Source organism: Leptopilina heterotoma, unplaced genomic scaffold, assembly GCF_015476425.1.
Source record: "Leptopilina heterotoma isolate Lh14 unplaced genomic scaffold, ASM1547642v1 Lhet_133, whole genome shotgun sequence".
In the NCBI taxonomy this organism is placed as follows: domain Eukaryota; kingdom Metazoa; phylum Arthropoda; class Insecta; order Hymenoptera; family Figitidae; genus Leptopilina; species Leptopilina heterotoma.
The window spans coordinates 369718-389883 of NW_025110852.1; the positions used below are offsets into that span (position 1 = coordinate 369718).

Below are 20166 nucleotides of genomic sequence, written 5' to 3' on the forward strand. Positions count from 1 at the left end.
GGTAACCAATTCCCTCCTAGTTCGCAAATATGTCCGTCAATCGAGTTCGCTATATTTTTACCTCAATCTTCACTTAAAAATGAAGATCTCTACCGAATTTCAGCTCACTAGGTTGAGATTTGTAAAAGTTAACCGCAGGAACAGGGTCATTTTTTGTAATTTTTTCAAAAAAATTGAATTTCTTTCCCTCCTAGTTCGCAAATATGTCCGTCAATCGGGTTCGCTATATTTTTCCTGTAATCTGCACTTAAAACTGAAAATCCTTACCGAATTTCAGCTCATAATGTTGAGATTTGTAAAAGTTAAGGGGGGGGACAGGGTAATTTTTTCAATTTTTTCGAAAAAATTGAATTTCTTTCCCTCCTAGTTCGCAAATATGTCCGTCAATCGGGTTCGCTATATTTTTCCTGTAATCTGCACTTAAAACTGAAAATCCTTACCGAATTTCAGCTCACTAGGTTGAGATTTGTAAAAGTTAAGGGGGGGGGACAGCCCATTTTGCGTAGCTGGGACGGACACACGAGTGATTTCATAAGGGTTCCGTCAGTACACCTATGGTGTACGGTACCCTAAAAATTGAATTTGAATGTAAAAAAAATTGTAATGGCAATCAAATTTCAAAGTAAAAATTTTAAAACTAAGCAAGCAACTTTAGTTACATGGCAGTTGAATTAAAAATTCGATTACGATTTATTACGAAATTAAGGAAGAATTTTTGACATTTTTCAGATACAACAGCGTCAGTTCAATGGTACCTGATCAATTTACTCACTTATTAGAAGAAATTCACAAATTAGAAACGGAACTAGGACACTTGCCCCAGAAATGGAAGGTCCTTTGGGATAAACTCGAGTTGCCAAATACTGATTCCCTCGCGGTAAGAATTTATTATTTAAAAAATTTTATTTTAATAAAAAAAAAAAAAAATTCCAAAATTTTGACGAAATTCCATTTTTTTAAATTGGCCCTTAAATATTAAAAAAATACCAAATTAATTTATCAATGTTCAATAGAAACTTGTCATTAAAATTTTGAAAATCGATGAAACTTCTATTTCTTGGTCTAAATGAATAAAATAAACTAGAAAGAAATTTGATATAAAATAAAGATAAACTAAGAAATGTAATGTAAACAAATTTAAAGTAAGTTTTGAAGTTTTGAAAGTAAAAATTTGAATTAATTCTTTATTTCAAAATAAAACAAATTGCTAGGAAAAAAATTTGCGATCTTGATGCCAACTTTTATCATTTTGTTTGATATAATCCCAGAGAACATTGTGCAGAAAAGTTACGTCAAAAAGTTTCTGCTTGGATAATCATCAGGTTGACGATAAGGTGCGCTTTTTCAAAAACAAAAAAAAAATCAATCTTTCGGCACAAGTGTCGATTTTTGCACATTTAAAAATGAACGAAAACAATTATATATTGTAGCAAATGATTTTTTATTCTGGATTCACGATGAGCACAAATTTTTCCTTTTTTTCTAATGTTATTTTTTTAGAAACTGCACATTTTTTGATATGATTGTCTTTTTTGCGCGTGCAGTTTTTTCGTGTAGAGAAAAAATTCACATTTTTAAAGTTTATAAGATTGGAAATTATCTATAAATTTATATTTTTGCAGAGACACGCGTCTTTTAGTACGGCTCTGGTCAGACATCACGGTCGGCTAATTCACAAACGGTCCACATTGGAATTACTGTTAAGAGGGAAACTCGCTGGTGGAACTGCAACTGGAAATGAGAGTTCTGTCTATGCTCATCCACACAGGTAATAATTTAAAATTACCTATTGTTATTTATTTCTTTTATTTGATAGTGATAATGATAAAAGTGATAGTTTAAAAAAAAGTAATTTAAAAATAGTGATGGAATTATTGTTTTAAAATTACAATTTCTACTGATAATTAATTGAATAATTGGAGTAAATTTAAATTTAATTAACAATTGCGTTCGAAACTGACAATTTTTTTTAAATGAATAGATTCGAGAGGTTGGATTCTGCGACACCAACTCATTGTGATGCGTGCTCTGGAGTTTTATGGGGACCAGTAAAAGCGGGATTGAGGTGCGTTGATTGCGGTCACGTTTGTCACGACAAATGTGCCGATGCAGTGCCGAAAAATTGTACAAAATACAAAGCCGTAGCTGACAATTTACAATCGCACACTCTCACTCGAAGTGGCGGTGACAATGGAAGCGTAAATTCAAGTAAGAATTTTCATTTTACTTTTTCTTTTTCCAACGATTTTTTTTCTTATTACGCACCCATTCAGAATGATCGCAGTTCAAAAAAAATTTTTTTTAATTTTTAATTAGAAAATAAACAATTGGAAATTATACAAAAATTTTTTATTTTTCCTGATTTTTATATTCTTATCACATTTTATTTTATTGTTTTAAATTTTTTTTTGCAGGTGTGACTACAATGCAGACGACATCGCAGCAATACTATGATCAATTTTCAAGTAATGTTGCTGAAAACAGAACTCACGAGGGATATTTGTATAAACGTGGTGCACTTCTCAAAGGTTGGAAGCAACGGTGGTTCGTACTCGATTCTATAAAACATCAATTGAGGTACTATGACGCGATGGAAGATTCACATTGCAAAGGCTACATTGGTGAGTTACTCGATACTTTCTACTTTCAAATATTAACCAATTTTCTCGTTTTTTATTTTAATTTTTTGCATTGATGACGCTTGCAATGTTTATAATCAACGATTTAGAAGAAGCAATATTTTTCCATTTTAATTTTTATCTAAGAAAATTTTTTACAATATTTCTTGATTAAAAACTAAAAGAAGAAATATTTGTAAAGAAAAAATGTTTGTTTCTTTCTATCGTTGATCACGATCGTTGTGATCTTTTCACACATGCAATTTTTTAAGTAATTAATTTACTATTACTAAACGTCTCGGATAGTATGAACTTTTGAACTTTTTTCAACTTTCGAAAAAGGGCGACTTTTCTACTTATTTTCAAAAAATCGCATTTTGATTAATTTTAATTGCAAATTTTTTAAATAATTTAATTTTCAAAAATTTTAATAGAAATTTTACAAGTGAAAGTTAATAAAAAATTAGCTTTAAAAAGTTGTATTAAAATATTTGTAAAAAATTTATAATAATATAGATCTATGGGTTGATCTTGATCTTATTGATAATGTCCTTCTTTATTAAATATTTAGAATGTTGGAAAAAACGATCTCCAAAAGGACATGTCAATTAAAAATTTCTCAATTTGACGTATCGGAAATGGATCCAGTTCCCTCTTCAGAATTTATTATATTTTAATACATACTGAAAAAAAAGAATATACATGGGTTTTTTTCGCAAAGAAAAACAATAAATTATAATATTAATCGAAGTTAATTCAAATTGCAGTTAAGTTTGAAACAAAAAATGGAAAAAATTATATATACTCTCTAAATCTGAATATGTGAAATTTCACTTATTGTACGTTATAAGTCGTCCTCTCGATCAATAAGTGCATATACACTTATAAATAAGTGAATTTTTCACTTATTCTGAGTGAAATTTCACTTATTATAAGTGTATATGCACTTATTGATCGAGAAGACGACTTATAACGTACAAATATGTGAATTTTCACATATTCAGATTTAGAGAGTAGGGTAGAGTGGGGCATTACTATTCGCGGGACGAAACTATTCTTTAGTCCTGGAGAGAAAACTATTCATCCGATTGAAGTCCCTTTTACACTGTATACTTGTCATGTGAAATGAACATTGTACGCCACATTTGAGCTTCTGGCGCCATCTATCATAGGAGTTAGGTACTCAAATGTGATTTTGATATACTCGCTTACTTGTTTTCACTCATTTAGTCTGCCATTGTAAATAGTGATAAACGGTCGGAAAAATTATTTCTAAAGTCAAGTTTAGTGCTAAACACAAATATCATAATAGATTTTTGATATTCTATTGTTCAAAAATTTTACAAGTGTTTTTTCAAAAAATGTGCGGTTGGGGCGAAACTATTCGCCCACTGATAACAGCTAAAACTACGAAACAGTGTTTTTTTTGTGTGCTTGTTTTTAGGTTAGAATGCGGTAAGAAATTGGAAGAGAAAAACCAGAAAAACTTCTCCAATTAACAAATTAATTTTTATATTTTTTTTAAATACATTTTTTAGACTCAAAAATTCAAACAAGAATATTAATGCCCCACCCTACCCTACTCACTCGTTTTATAACATAAAAATTGATTTTTTCAAATTACATAGAAGAATTTATTTGAGGTTATAACATATAATATTAGGTTTCATATTGTAAAGTAACATTTAAATTTTGCTTTACTAAATTTGTAAAATAAAAATTGTTCTTTTTTTGATGTTTTTAAAAAAATGTTATATAAAGCGTCAAATTGAGAAATTTTTAATTGACATGTCTTTTTAGAGATCGTTTTTTCCAACACTGTAAAAAATTATTCTTAAAATTTTTTCATTATAATTTCTTAAAATTCAATTATTTTTTTTAAAAATATTTTTATTTATTAGGTATATTAAATTACATTTTTTTAAAAAATAATTTTTTATAATAATCGTCGTATTCTGTCCATTCTGTCCAGTCTGTCCTGGTCTGTCCAGTCTGTCCACACTTGAAGTTAGACTATTGTGCATGCTTTTGTTTTTTTTATATATTCTGATAGATAATATTATACGTCATTATTTTTTCACTAATTTTTTAGTTTAATAATATTATTTTTATTTCTCAAATAATTCAAAAATATTTTTATTAATTTAAAAAAATTATTAATGTTATTACATTATTCATTATTTCCTTTGTTTCTAAAAAATAAATCCTGCAAAATATTTTCTTTTTTTTATATGAAAAACTTAATTACTTGACAAAATTTTGACTTCTTCCCTAACCCTAAAGAAAATTCTGATACACTCTAAAAATGATTAAACACTCAAAAAATGTTCTATTACATTTATTTACCAATTTCTGAAATTATTTAAAAACATCAATAACTTCTTTTCTAAATAAATTTTAATCATTATTATTTTCTCACAGGAATAAATTATTTTAAATAATTTTTGAAAAAAAATTCTTTGAGAATTTTAAAATCCATTTGTTTACAAATCAATTTTACGAAATTTAAATTATTCAGAAATTCTTCAATTAAATACGAATTAAAAAATAAACACTTAAAATAATTTCAGGATAAAATTCAATTAAACTTTTTTAATATAATTAATTCTACAGAATTGTTAGTTATAAGTATGAAAAATACAAATTTTTAAAGAATTTGATTTGAAACCATTTTCAAATTTAATTATTTCTTAAAATTCATGCTATAGGGTCATTTGGGGTAAATGTAAACAAGGGGTAAATGTAAACAGTAGATGTTTCAGCTAAATTTAGAAATTTAAAAATAAGTACGACGTCAATATTTTTACCTCAGCTCACCTACAAGATGTTCTGAGTATTTCAAATATTTTATTTTGACAATTGGCAATGCCATAGTGTAAGTTATTTTTTAATGCAAAAAGATTGAAAATCAAAGTTTTACTGTTTCAGTATTTTGTCTCGCATTTGCATAAAAATAAATTTAAAAATCAACCAAAAATATGTAATTATTCCTTATTAATGCCGTAACAAAAATTGACTTTGACTTTTGATTTTCGTCAATATAGTTAATAAATAATTAAGTGTTTACATTTACCCCGAGAATTCGAAAACTCGGGGTAAATGTAAACAGAACTTGAACTACATTTTAAAAGAAAATAATTGAATAAATTTGCTTCTATTTCACAATTTCATTAATTTGTCAATGTAAAATTACATAGAAAAGGAAATTAGGTCCTCTTTAAAAAAAAAATTTGAAAAAAAAAAATTTTTTTTGAAAATTTGATCAATTTTTAAAAATATTTTTAGGTTCATCCGCCATTTTGAAAATTTGAAATTTGACTTCAAATTCGTATTCAGCGACCTCAAAAACCCCCGAGTAGCCAAATTCAAGCAAATTTGATCAATTTTTAACAATATTTTATGTTTGACCGCCATATTGGATCCACCATTTTGAAATTTAAAAATTCGATTTTAGATAAAAATAAAAAAAAACTTCTTTTTACCAAGTTGAATGAAAATTTATTAAAATTTGTTCAAGTTATTCAAGTTTTTACATTACTAATTTTGTAATGGTTGATTGTTTATTTTATATGATACATTATCAGTCAACTGGTTGATTTACTATACATCTACGAAGAATTTTTTTCAGCTTTTCCATCCCTTAAAACAGTAGTATACTTGAAATAACTTGTTTCTTAAACCTCGCTTAACTACAGTGGTGTTTACATTTACCCCGAATTTTAGGAAAATTTCAAAATCTCGAGGTAAATGTAAACATTCAGTTTTAGGCGATTCAGGTGCATCAATATTTTTTTGTACCTCGTAAAATTTTTCTAGGGAAGTAAAGTAACAAGTTCATGCAAAAGAAATCCGTCCGTTTTACCTTTTAACAAAAAAAACTAATGTTTTTGGTCAAAAACAGATATTCCGTTTACATTTACCCCAATTGACCCTAATGCTTTTAATAATCAATTATTATGTAAAACTTTAACTGAAATTCATTTTGAAATAAATTTTTATTAGATAATTCAATAATTTAAATGCAAAAATAAATAATTTATTTAATATTTAAAATTTCTTAAAATTGAAGTCTCATAAAGAATTTTATCAAAACATTTTTAAATCATTGATTTCTTTTAACGATTTTTCATAAAATTTAAGAACAATTTTTAAGAACAATTACATTTTTCGATGAATTTGATTAAAATTGTATTAAATATAATTTAAACTCTGCCATGAGTTTTATTTATGAAAATAATTGAATTCCTAAAAGAAATTTTATTATTTATAAAAATAATTAAATTATTGCGAAGAAATTTATAAAAATATTGTAAATAATAGATTTCTTATTAAATTTTTTAAAAATAATTGACATTTTGACGAGAATATTAAAAAATTCTTGAACATAATTGAATTTCTGCGAAAAATTTTATTACTTTTGAAAATAATTGCATTTATGCAATTAGTTATAAATTTTCAAAAATTCAATTTATTATTGGGAGGCTTAAAAATGAATTTTGTGCAAAGTTAGCAAAGCATTCAAAATTTTTGCTCACAAATTTTTTTAGTTTTTTTGTTATTTGTAACAGGAATTTGTCGTAAATTACTGAAGTAACATTTCAAAAAACTTTAACTAATTCATTTTTTCACCCCGAGTTAACAACCTGACTTGGGGTGATCGATAATTTCAACTCTATTATTTAATTAATTAATTTTTTAAAGGCACAAGTAAGGCACTTATATAATTTTATGCAAAGTTAGCAAAGCAGTGATAAATTTGGTAAATTCTAATTTTTAACGAAATTTATTTTTCTTACTAAACGAAAAAGTAGACATAATTTGATAATTTCTATTTTATAATCATAATTTTCGCACAAAATTTTGTTTTTTTTTAATATTTGAATTCATTTTTGTGATTACACATGTGTAATCCCGTTTTTAGGGTTTCGTGGCCCATGGCCGAAAGCCTTATAGTTTCACTTTGGCGTCCGTCCGTCCGTCTGTCCGTCGTAATTTGGGGCACTATAGATCCCAAATCAGTCAGTCAGTCAGTCTTAACCACAATGGTTTATGATAACCAAAACAGGATTCGTAAATGCCTGCTTCTATTTTTTCTCTATTAATGTTAATGTAAATTGGTGGAGAATCAATTTATAGAAATTAATTGTACATTAATTAAACATCCATAGTTTTTCTTTTTAAATTTTTTTTTCTTTTTAAATGCCACGAAACCCTAGATGTAGGCGTTTTGCGCCTGCTTCTCTTCCAATTTTTATTGTTTATAGGCATTATTATTAATTATCTATTGATACTAAGAGAAACTACACGCGCGCTTTAGCGCGCGTTTGTTTAGCTGTTACATATACAATAATTTCAAAAGATAACATTTTTGTAATTTTTCATAAATTTTTCGAAGAATTTTTTATTGAAATTTTGTAAAGATAATTTTATTTCTTTTGAGTAATAATAATAATAATAAATTAAATACTTCATTTGGCGGGCGTGACAGTTGCTACTTATTTATATTACTTAATAAAACAATTTTAAATACAAATTTCATAAAATTCAATTATTTCTTTAAATTTTAAATAAAAAATTATTCTAAAATAATTCATAAAAAAAAATTTTTTTCTCGACAGTTTTTCAATAATTAAATTATTTTAAAAAAATCAATTTTAAATCTGTAAAGTCTAATTATTGTTAAAAACAGGAAAAGTTTGAAATAAATAAAATCTTTTCAACGCTAAAGAATAGCATTTAGAATTTTCTTATGAATTCTTGAAATTGAATATTATTCCAGCACTTTTGACAAAATTCTCTGCCTTTTTTCTGATTTTCCTGAATAAATTTAGAAAAATAGTGGTTTTGTGTAGAATACTTCTGAATAATGGAATTTTTTAACCTTTATGGGACTGAGGAAAAAAACACCTTCTATGGACGGACGAGGTACCCGGGTACCTATGTTTAATTTGACGATTTCTTATGGATATTGTTATTAATTATAGCAACTGAATTACATATTTTATAAACAAATTATGTGTACACTGAAAAAAAAGTGCTGTTGAATCAAATATCTCCATGCTATTGAATTCCCCGTCATTGATTCAATGACACATTTATTAATCGAAAAGTATATTGCTTAAAATGAAAAAATGAAACTGTTTAAATTAAAAGTACGGTACTGTAGAATTAATGATATTGTGCAAATTGTTTCTATAGTTCATCTATACATAGCAACAGAATAATTTATTGCTTCTTTGACATTATTCATTTGAAGCATCTAATAGATAAATTTGAAGAAAATGCATGTAAATTTAAATCAAATGAAAAATTGTTTGCTCTAAAGAAGCGCGCTCTGAAAACGAAAGCATATGCTTTCGTTTCAATGAGTGGTGCTATTGCGGACTGCCTATAGCATATGCTATAAAAATAAGAACACTATGTTTTGAGACATTGACAGGTACTAAATTTATTGAAATACTTACCCACATATATTTATATGTTTATTAAACCTGTCGTTTTTGAGATTCCAATATAAAAAAGTATTATTTAAATTCTTTTAATTAATTAATGACTAGTTAAATATAAATTCCCTATATAAATTCCCTTATATACGCGAAAAATCTCGAGCACGGTATTTAACCACAAAGTAAGTGCCCAACGTTGAGAAGCGGATGTATTACATTGCAGCGCGGCGGTTCTCGTCTATCACGGAAGTTAAGCGTCCTTGGTCGCGGTTACTAAATGGATGGGTGACCGCTTGGGAATAGCCGTATTTTTCTGACTAAAAAAGATAAGTGTGTTTGAATGTGTATGTGTGTGTGTTCAATTTATCGTTGGTATATATTTAACCACATAAAAGAATTGAATTAACAGTATGGTGTTATTCAATCGATAGCAACAACTAAAAAAATTAAGAGTACACATTTTTGAATCATAAAAATGATGCTTTTAAATTTAAAAGTTATAGTCATTGACTCAAAAGCATATACTGTTAAATTAAAAAATTTTGTTTATTGATTCAAAAGGATTCACCTTCGAATTAACATAGTATGCTGTCAATTTGAGAAATATGCTTTTGTTTCAAAGAAAGTGATACTATCGAATCATTAGAATCGGTGCCTTCAAAACAACAGCATATACGTTAGGCAGCCCGTTATGACACTATTCAATGAATCAAACCCATATGTCATTGATTCAACAGCATTTTTTTCTCCATGTAGTAGGGGAGAGTCTCCAGTTGTGAGACGGGTTTCATTTTTGACCCGTAAATTGTAAACGGGTAAACAAAATTGTAAATAAAATACACCGTTCGAAAGGTAACAGAAATACGCAACTTTTATTAAAAGAAAGTGTAGTGTTTCGATGAACTCAGAAAATTTTACGATACATTTTCCGAGCACATCGCTTTTTTCAAAAAAAAAAAATGTCTCCAGTTGTGAGACACTCATTAAAAAGTGCTAAAATTTAATAAGTTTGGCATAAAACGTTATGTCTAGTAGAAATAATTAAATATATTAATAATATATATTATTATATACTAAATAATAATATTTATTCGCCAAAATATGTCTATCAAATAAACATCATTTAATAGCTTCAACAAGAGCATTAAAATTGATTTCTTCTGAATCAATTGACTTTTTTCCACTTGACATGCTCAAAAATACTAGAAAAAGAAATGAAAACAACATTTAAATAGTATGCCTGCAAAGTCGTATTTTTTATGCTGCCCAGATGGGTGTTGACACCGTCTCACAACTGGTGATATGCTGTGTCTCACACCCAGAAATTGGCGCTATTTTAAAAAAGGAAAATTAAATTATTTTCAACCGTAGATTGGAACAATGCAATATTGCATCACAAAATATAAGGAAAACACTAAAAGAAAATGCATTACATTTACCTTTTCCAATTAATTAACTTGGAAAAAAGTACTTTACATTTATTGAAAAAACGCTTTTTAGTCGATTATCACACACAGTGTTGGTATTTAACAAAAACAGTTTATATATCCGCTTCGGCGTACACGAAAAAGTTGGCTCATATAAAAAGAAATGTTTTTATATAAACCAATCGTCTTTTTAATATTGCATGTTAAAAAAAATTGACTGTCTCACAACTGGAGGTGTCTCACAACTGGAGACTCTCCCCTACTATAAAAAATTGTTTTTTGAAATTTTTCATAATTTTTTAATAGAAATTTCAACATCTATTAGCCTGAAATGTACAGAGGTACCCGGGTACCTTGTCCGCCTTTTATGGGTGAAGAAATTTTGTTTATTTTTTCCAAATAAATAAATAAATAAGTTACATTATAAACAATATCAAAACACTTTGTATGGATAGATGTTAGATGCCAAAAAACCTTAGGTTGATACGATTTTCGAAATTATGAATAAAACCAATATGAAAGTGCAGAAGGTACCCGGGTACCTCGTCCGCCTTTTATGGGTGAAGAAACTTCGTTTAATATTTCAGAATAAATAAATAAACAAAGTACATTATAAATAATGTAAAAACACTTTATATGGATAAATTTGAGATGTCAAAAAACCCTGGGTCGCTACGATTTTAAAAAATATGAAAAAAATCAATTTTAAAATGCAAAAGGTACCCGGGTACCTCGTCAGTCCCATAAAGGTTAATGTTAATGACATGAAAATAATATTATTTAATTTTGACTAGAAAACTATTAGAAACAAAATAACAAATAAGTAATTAATTGTAATTGAACGTAATTTATTTTTGATAATTAATAAGTTAAAAATACTGTAATAAACATATCTTCCATTATCGTCTCATTGGCAATCACGCTTTTCTATGAAACAATAGAGTCAACCTTAAAATATAACATGCTTAACGGAATAAAAATTTAAGTCTTATTCTCATGTAACATGTAATGTAAAAATTACATTATTGTTATATATGTTAAAAGTGAAATAAGAAACTTCACGCGCGCTTTAGCGCGCGTTATTTGTGCTAGTTTTTTATAATTATGATTAAAATTTTGGAGAAAAAATTATTTTCAAAATTTTTCATTAAAATCTTTAGAAAATTGATTATTATTTTTAATTTACCTAGGTATATAGGTATAATATTATTAAAACTAATTTTTAAAATTTTTCATCATAATTATAAAAAATTCAATTAAAATTCTTAAAAAAACATGTTTTCTAGTTTTATTATTAAAATTTTGGAAAAATTATGCTATTTAAAAAATATGTGTAAATAAAACTCTTCAAAACTTCCGTTTTTTTTCAAAATTTTCCATAAATTTATTTAAATAATTTGATTTTAATTTAATTTTTTTCAAAAGTATTTACTAAATTTCAATTTTTGGGAATTTTTTTAATTATAATTTTTTAAAAATTAATCATTTTCAATATTTTTAAAAGTTCACTTTATTTACTTTTTAAAAAAAATAAAATCCCTAAAGTGTTGCTTTTGCAATTATTTTAATAAATTGATTTTTTGTATTTAAATAATTGAATTCTTGAAGAACTTTCTAAAAATTAATGTTAGTAATTGATTCAGAAATGGATTTTAGTTACAAATTCCGCAGAAAATAATTGAATATTTAAAAATTGCAGTAAAAACTTTTAGAAATAATTAAATTTCAGAAGGTTGAAAATTGAAATTTTTAAACTTTTAATCCCTATCCTGTGGAGAAATAAATAACTTTTATTTAAACATTTATTTAACGAAGTTACTGAAGTTTTGAATAATTGAATTTTAGAATCAGTAAAAGGTCATGAAAATGCAAAATGAAATTTTTATGACAACACTGAATAAAATAGACAACTTTTTGGATTTTTTTTTAAGCGATTTTTTTTTGTTCCTTAAAGTCGATCCGAGGCATGTTGCAACTTCTAATAGTACTACTACCTACTACTACGAATTTTTGAAAATATTTTTTTATAATAATTAGAAATATTAATTTAAGGTCATGTTATTCAGTGGTCACGTGCTCCATATATTTTACTATGGGAACACGTGACCACTGAATAACATGACCTTAAGAATATTTCTTTAAAATTTCATTTTGACTCTAATAGGTATTAAATAAAAAAATTTTCGGCGAATATAAATAAACCAAAATGCCTAAACATTTTGGAAACAATTCAAGGTATTTTACTTATGTATAAAAGTCTTCTAGAAATAAAAATATCTAGAAATATTGCAAGAAATTTTGAAAATTTTAAGCTTGAACATAAAAGAGGCTTAATTGTCAAGAAATTTATCAATCCTCCAAGTCAAATATTTGACTTGGAGGATTGATAAATTTCTTGACAATTAATATTATCTTTTACCGAGTGATAAATTCTACTACTTAATAAAAGAGGCTTGTTAATTACAGATCTTGCCGAAGTCGTGTCCGTGACTCCTGCAGCACCAATGCAGGGCCCACCAAAGAAAACAGATGATAAATCATTTTTTGATGTGAGCAATTTATTTGTTATATTTAACAAAAAAGAAGAAAATAATTTTTCTTGTAAAAGGTTAAAAAGACAATTTTTTAAAACTTTTTTTTAAAACCTTTTTTTTCGAAAAATAGAATTAGAAATAATTCAAGTGGGCACAAAATGTAAACAAAATTTTATTTTACATTACAGTTACGCACAAATAGGCGGACCTACAATTTTTGCGCAGGTGACGCGGCAACGGCACAAGAATGGATCGAGAAGGTTCAAGCGTGCTTGCAGTAGTGCCTCTGTTCTAATTTCTTTCAAATTTTTAGTTTTGAAAAAATCATGCAAGTGACTGATAGGATAATTTAAATTTTACTTTTGTTAAATAATTTTTGTATAGCTTAATTATATATCGTAATAGATGTTTTTTTTAAATGTTGCGAATCTCGTGAAGAACGATTATAGAGTTTAAAGACAAAGACTATGTCAGCAAAACTGTTCTTAAGTAACAGATCACTGTTGTACATTATTATTCATAAATTTAATTTTCACGTGTTTAAAGAAAAAAGAAACATTTGAAATTGCGACAGAAGAATGAAATACGGAGAGATTTATCTAATACATTTTTTTTAGTTTTGTTTCTTTTATATTTTTTTGGCAAAAAAAAGAAAAAAGAAAAAAAAAACCCAGAGTATTGAAAGAGAAAAATTTATTTAAAGAGTCTAACTTATAAGCTTCGTATATCTGTCGATATATCATTAGATTTAGTGAAAAAAGATTTAAAATAAAAAAATGAAACAATGAGCATTGACGCAATCTCATTTGTGAGATGAAAAAATATATCTAGGAGACAAAAAAACATGCATGCTCTGCTTTGGAATTTGAATTCGTCGCTAAATATTACATTCTCATTTTTTATTTCGAATACGCTTTTAATTGTGAAAGAAAAAAAGGAAACGATCAGATACGACGGTTAGCAAAAGATAATTATTGTTGTTTGTACACTAACTTCTGTGTAGCACAGATGCCATGAAGACTTATTTAATTTTAAGTAAATATTCTATAATCAAATCTCTCTCTAAACAAAGATATACAGATTACAGCGGAATCGATATTTAAACGAAAAAAACAGTGGCAAACGCTTGTTCGCTTAGCTTTTTTTATTTTATTTTACTTTTTTTTTAAAGACCCTTTTTGTACATTCCCCTGTTTCGTGAAAACGAAATATTCGCCTTTAATGTTCGCTTTAAATTTATACGCGATTATGTATTTACTTTTTAGACAAAAGTTGACTGATACGCATTATCTGAAATTTTTGCAAAATAAATTACAATTTTTCGTTAAAAAAAACAATATTTTTCAGTTTTCCTTCGATTGTGATTAAGAAAGTTTCTTTTTCGAAATGTCTCGATAGGATAAAGAATTGAGGGCCTGCATACAATAACAACCGCTGCGCTTGGTTGTAGGGGATAGTACCAGTCAGGTAGCAGTGAACGGCCCAGAGACTCTCACTGCTGTCTGGCTGGTATTATCCCCTACAACCAAGCGCAGCGGTTGTTATTGTATGCAGGCCCTCAATTTCTTTTTTATATATAATTTTTGCGAATTTCGATACTCTATTGAAATTTACAACGATTTAAAAGAAACATTTTTAGAATTTTTTGTCTCAAAATATTTTTTTGTTTCGTAAACAAAAAAATTTGTTTTATAACCGAAAAACTGTTTACTTGGAAATATTTTTCGTTTTTTTGTAAACAAATGAATTCTACTTGCACTTAAAAATTATCTGCCTGAAACATTTTTTATTTGAGAAATTTTTGCTTTTCGCTCGAAAAAATTGTTGTCTGAAAATATTCATTTCTTTTTAAACAAAAAGATTCTGTTTTCTGCTCGAAAGGATTTTTTTCTGAAAATATTATTTGTATCTTTGAGAACAAAAGATTTTTGTTTTCCACTCGAAAAAATTTTTGTCTTCAAATATTGTACGAAACAAAAAATTTTTGTTTTAGCCTAAGAAATTTTTTCTGGATGAATATTACTTCTAACAAAATTTTTCTGTTTGTAAACATAGAATTTTTGTTTTTCGGTTCGAAAAAATTTATCGCTTAAAAAATTATTTTTAAGAAAATTTTCCTGTTTAAAAACAAAAAATGTTGTTTTCCGCCTGACAAATATTTGTTTTTCTTTCAATCGTTGTAAATATCATTGACGTATTTTTATGATTATTTTTAATTCTCATTTTCAGAATTACAAAATTTGTCAATTTTTATATTTAGTTGATTAATTTAATTGCCGAGTAATTATTATTTGCTTTCAACTTTTTTTTAGCAGATCATTTTATTTATTATCGATTATGAGTTCCGAGAAGAGAATTCTGCATTGCCAACTCCTCAGGACGTTGAGAGGATCACTAGATGGCATTTAGTTCTTCGCCTTCGAGGAAGGGGGTGAAAAAAAGGAAGTATGATTTTCTTTTTCTTTCTCTCTCTCTCGCTCTCTTTTTTTTACTTTAGAGAGAAAGGGTTAAGCATCGGCAAGAATAAATATGAATCCTTTATAGGTAACAAACTATACTGGGGTGCCTAATTTCTCAGGTATAACTTTTTTCTCTTTCTTTTTTCACAGCATCCCTTGGGATGAATCATCGACCCTACGGGAATCTCATGTATGAATTCGCGAAGACTCTGCAGCATTGTGTTTTTCTACAGTGTACGAGAAAAAAAAAAGTTCAGCTTGTCACATGACGTCGAGACTCCACATCCCTCGCTTCTTCTACACGTTCCGTCCACTAATCAAGGGAATCTTTGCGGAAAAAAATTCGATTTTCTTACCATGAATCATTCAACGTGGATGTATATGTGAATTAATCATGGAATTTTGTTGCCAATCATGATGTTTTTTCAGGTATGAAAATTTTACGGTTTCTTCATTTTTTCCAAGAGTCGAAGATAGTGAAAACAAAATTCTAAGAGTTTAATGTAGAAAATATTTAATTCTTTTTAACTGTTCAATATTTGTTCGAAAAACTTTGATTCTTTTTGAAAACATGAAATTTTTTAACTTTTGGTTTTTTTTCAATTTTGACGTATTTTGCTAAATACCTATTTAACGACTTTCTGTAATTGATTTTTTGAATTTTTTTCTTTTTAATTAAAAACTTTTTCTTCAAAACGTTTTTAATTTTTCAGAATTGAATTTTCTTTATGAAATTTTTTGCCAAGAAATAATTTACATTTTATGTTCAGGCCTCGGTTTATCGGACTCTTTGAACTTTCTTCGACTACTTTCCAAAAAGTCTACTTTTTTCGACTTATTTTCAAAAAATGCGACTTTCGACTTTTCTTCCAAATATTGCAAAAAAATACCACTTTTTGTTACATATCAAAATGAAACTTATTTCGATTTCTATAGTGAGAACAATAAGTAAAATCTTGAAAACATTATTTTTAAATAATTTTTTAAAGACAATTAAATTTTCAAAATTTATAATTAAAAAATTTTTAAATACAGGCAAACCTCGCTACGGCGGAAAGCAATTAGACGATTCCGCCGTAGAGAGGTTCGTTAAAATGCTATTAGTGAGTGAACGTTCAGGGATGTATCAACCATTTTAAATCATAGTATCCTTAAATATGAATATGAATTTTAATTTATTTAAAAATATGTATGTATTAAAAATCATTGCAATGAGAAAACTGGAGTGTCAAATTCGGAGGTTTAAAAAGTGTATGTTTCCTTTGCTTATGAAGAGAGTTAAATAGTCCTTCTAAAATAAATTTTGAATTGATAATGGAAATCTACTTGTATATTCTCTCCCATTATATCTGAGGGTTAAAAGTTGCGCAGAAAATGTGTACGATCTGATGCGCGCGAAATTATTTTTCTGACATTTTATGTATTTAATTTAGGGGTTAGGTTGCCATATTTATTCATTTCGCGCCGGATAAGGAAGGGATTTCTCAAGATGGTTAATTTGTCCCTCTGTTATAAACTCATTTTCCCTTCAAGAGAAATGGCACGAATATCTGTCAATGGTGTATTTGAACATTTAGATTGTTATCCAATAGCTAACTCTCAAATATCAACGATTTGTCCCTCCAGATGTTTAGTCCAATACTCCAGTTTTCTCAGTGTGAATTCTTGAAAAGAATTTTGTCAAAAAATTTGAGAATAATTGAATTCCTTCGCAGAATTTTATTATTTATGAAAATAATCGAATTCTCGCGAAAAATGTAATGAAAATTTATAAAAATCTTAATTAAATTCTTCTGAAGAATATCTTTAAACTTTTTTAAAATAATGGAGTTTCTTTAATAGTTATAATTGAAAATTTTGAAAGTAATTGAATTATACAAAGAATTTTTTCAACTTTTTAAAATAATCGTGTTTGTTAATAGGTAATTTTAAATATTTGATTTTTAAAGTTTATTAAAATTGTATTGAAAATAATTGAATTCTTAGCTCAGGAGAATTTTATTATTTATAAAAAATAATTTAATTTTTGCGATGCATTTTAAATATAATTATTTTTTTTAAATTACTTTGATTTGTTATTCTATTTATTTTATTATTTTTCATGTTTATTTTTTATAATATATAAAATATATCACAAAATAAACAAAAATTATAAATCAAATATAAATTAAATAATTTAAATAAGAAAACATTGTAACCAACTTTATTATTTAAGATAAATCAGTTACTATTTAAATTACTGAATAGAAAAAGAATTATATAAAAAGTACAACAAAATAACTAAAAATGGAAAATAGTAAATTAAAAATAAATAAAATCAACTTTAATATGGCGCATATAAGTGTTTAATTATTGTTCAAATAATTTATAATATTTCTCCTAAATTTATGAACTGCAGTTCGTTTATAATAAAGATTTTAGTATAAAACAATAACAAATTAGAAATTGAGTCGCGTTCTATAGTTTCGAATAAACAGTCACAGATATATACATATACACACGAATACAACACACACACACACATAGACAATATGTAAAATAATTCAATCAATTGTCAAAAAATAGGACAATTGAGAAAAAATAAAAACAGCAATGAATTATAAAAAATGTATAAATAAAATGAAATCGCCTCGTGCTCACAAATACTTATCGGAATTAAACAGCGAGAATAAGCAATCAAAGACACACTCGAATCCAAGAGATCACGTTTACTTCCAGATGTTCCTGGGAATTGTCTTAAGAAATCCACGCCCAATTATTTGCTGGATTCTATTATATTTTTCCTGGATGGGACTCCAAATTAGCAAACCTTGATGGATTGAGATTTCGTCTGATTTTGATTGTCTTAATTTTCTGTCCGATTTTTAATCGCCACACTATCACATATAATAAAAGAAAAATGTATAATACCGATAAAGATAATTATCCAAAAAGAAAAACAACTAGTTTGAAATATAAAATGCAAAATGATTTCCTACCTATCAGTGTCCGCGGCCGGCACTTGAAAATATGGCACAGACCCCGCTGTCCGAATTGAGGCACGATGACGAAGTGAAGAACACAAAATCATCGCTCCCAAATCCGACAGCGGTTTCCCGGCATCCTTCCCTACTTCTCTCAATTTTTCGGCAGACCAAAGACACCGATAGGCAGTTGAAAATACGTCATATCAGAAATTCGCGCATTTTCCACCAAAGTTTACAAGGAGACAACCCAACTTACATCACAGTATAATACATATATTAAAATATCGCTTCAACATCCACAATTCGAAACTTTTCGGCCCTGAATTTCATGGCACACACATAGTCACAACTCTCACTGATATAATCCCTTCTACTTCTACCTGGCGAGTTTCCGCCGTATAGAAGTCCGCCGTAGCGAGGTTTGCCTGTAATTGAAATTTTGTAAGTTTTTATATTGAAAACAATTTTTTTTAAGTATTTCATTAAAATGTGTGAAAATAAAATTTTGAAGAATTTTAATTAGAATTTTTCAAAAAAAAAATTGAATTCTCACAAATTTTAATAAAAAATTTTCTGATGAAAATTTGGAAATCGAAATCGATGAAAACTAAGTCAAAAAAAAATGTATTAAAATATTTATTAAAAAAGGAATTCCTAGAATTTTTTCATAAAAATTTTTTAAAATCCAATTATTTTCAATAATTTTGATTAAATATTTTCCTAAAATTCAAATAATTAAAAAAAATAATTACATTAAAATTTTTTTTAAATTTCTATTTTTTCAACTATATTTAAAATTTGGAGAAAGCAATCATTTTCTAAATTTGTAATTGAAATTCTTTCGAATATTACTTAGTTTGTTAAATTGTCAAAAGATTCTATTCAGAAATCCAATTATATTTTCGAAAAATGTTATGGCAATATTTTTAAAAAACTAATTCTAAAAATTTTTTTTATCAAGGTTTTTTCAAATTCAACTACATCTTCAACAAAAATTAATTATAATTTTTAAAATGTCTAATTTTTCCAAATTATTATGAAAATTTTGGAAAAAAACTCATTTTTAATTAAAATTCTTCAAAGAAATTGATTAGTTCTTAAAATTGTTCGAAAATTCTTTTCATAAACTCAATTATTTTTTAATAATAACATAACAATTATTTAAGAAACTAATTTTTATAATTTTAAAATAATTTTCTAAAATTTAATTATTAAAATAAATAAACTGAAGTTTTTAAAAATTTATCATAATTTGTAATCAAACTTCTTGAAAAACTTTTGGTATTTATTTTTTAATATTTTTTGAAAATTCTTTATAAAATATTCAATTATTTTCAAAATATTTTACCAAATTTCAATTAATTGTAAATTTTTTAATTATATACATCATTGAGAAATATATTATTTTTCAAAATTTTTTTTAAAAAATTGTTAAAATAGGTACTAAATTTAAGAATATTTTTGTTATAACGTTTAAAAATTAATTATTTTGAATTTTTCGGTTGCATATTAATAACCGAACTTAATAACTAATTTTTGTAGATTTATATCATTGAATTCTCGAAAAACTTTCGGAAAATTATTCAAAAAACAAATTAAAGTTGTAATTTTTAAGAATAATTAAGTTTTAGAAGTGAAAATAAATTTAAAACAATTGTTTCATGAAAAATTCAAAAAAGTTTTAGAAGATTAAGATTTGAAATTGCAAGTTTTTTA

The 20166-nt window shown here is 26.4% G+C and overlaps 1 protein-coding gene across 1 annotated transcript in view; it reads left to right on the forward strand.

Moving 5' to 3' along the window:
• The window catches only part of LOC122513078 (myotubularin-related protein 13), a 36791-nt gene extending 22429 nt beyond the window's left edge, over window positions 1–14362 (forward strand). Inside the window, exons 7-12 of the mRNA XM_043629312.1 lie at window positions 730–877; window positions 1623–1768; window positions 1982–2208; window positions 2415–2621; window positions 12958–13040; window positions 13214–14362. Coding sequence (XP_043485247.1) covers window positions 730–877; window positions 1623–1768; window positions 1982–2208; window positions 2415–2621; window positions 12958–13040; window positions 13214–13306 — 904 coding nt within the window. The 3' untranslated portion in view covers window positions 13307–14362. The remainder of the gene's footprint in view (window positions 1–729; window positions 878–1622; window positions 1769–1981; window positions 2209–2414; window positions 2622–12957; window positions 13041–13213) is intronic.
• Window positions 14363–20166: the final 5804 nt, after the last annotated feature.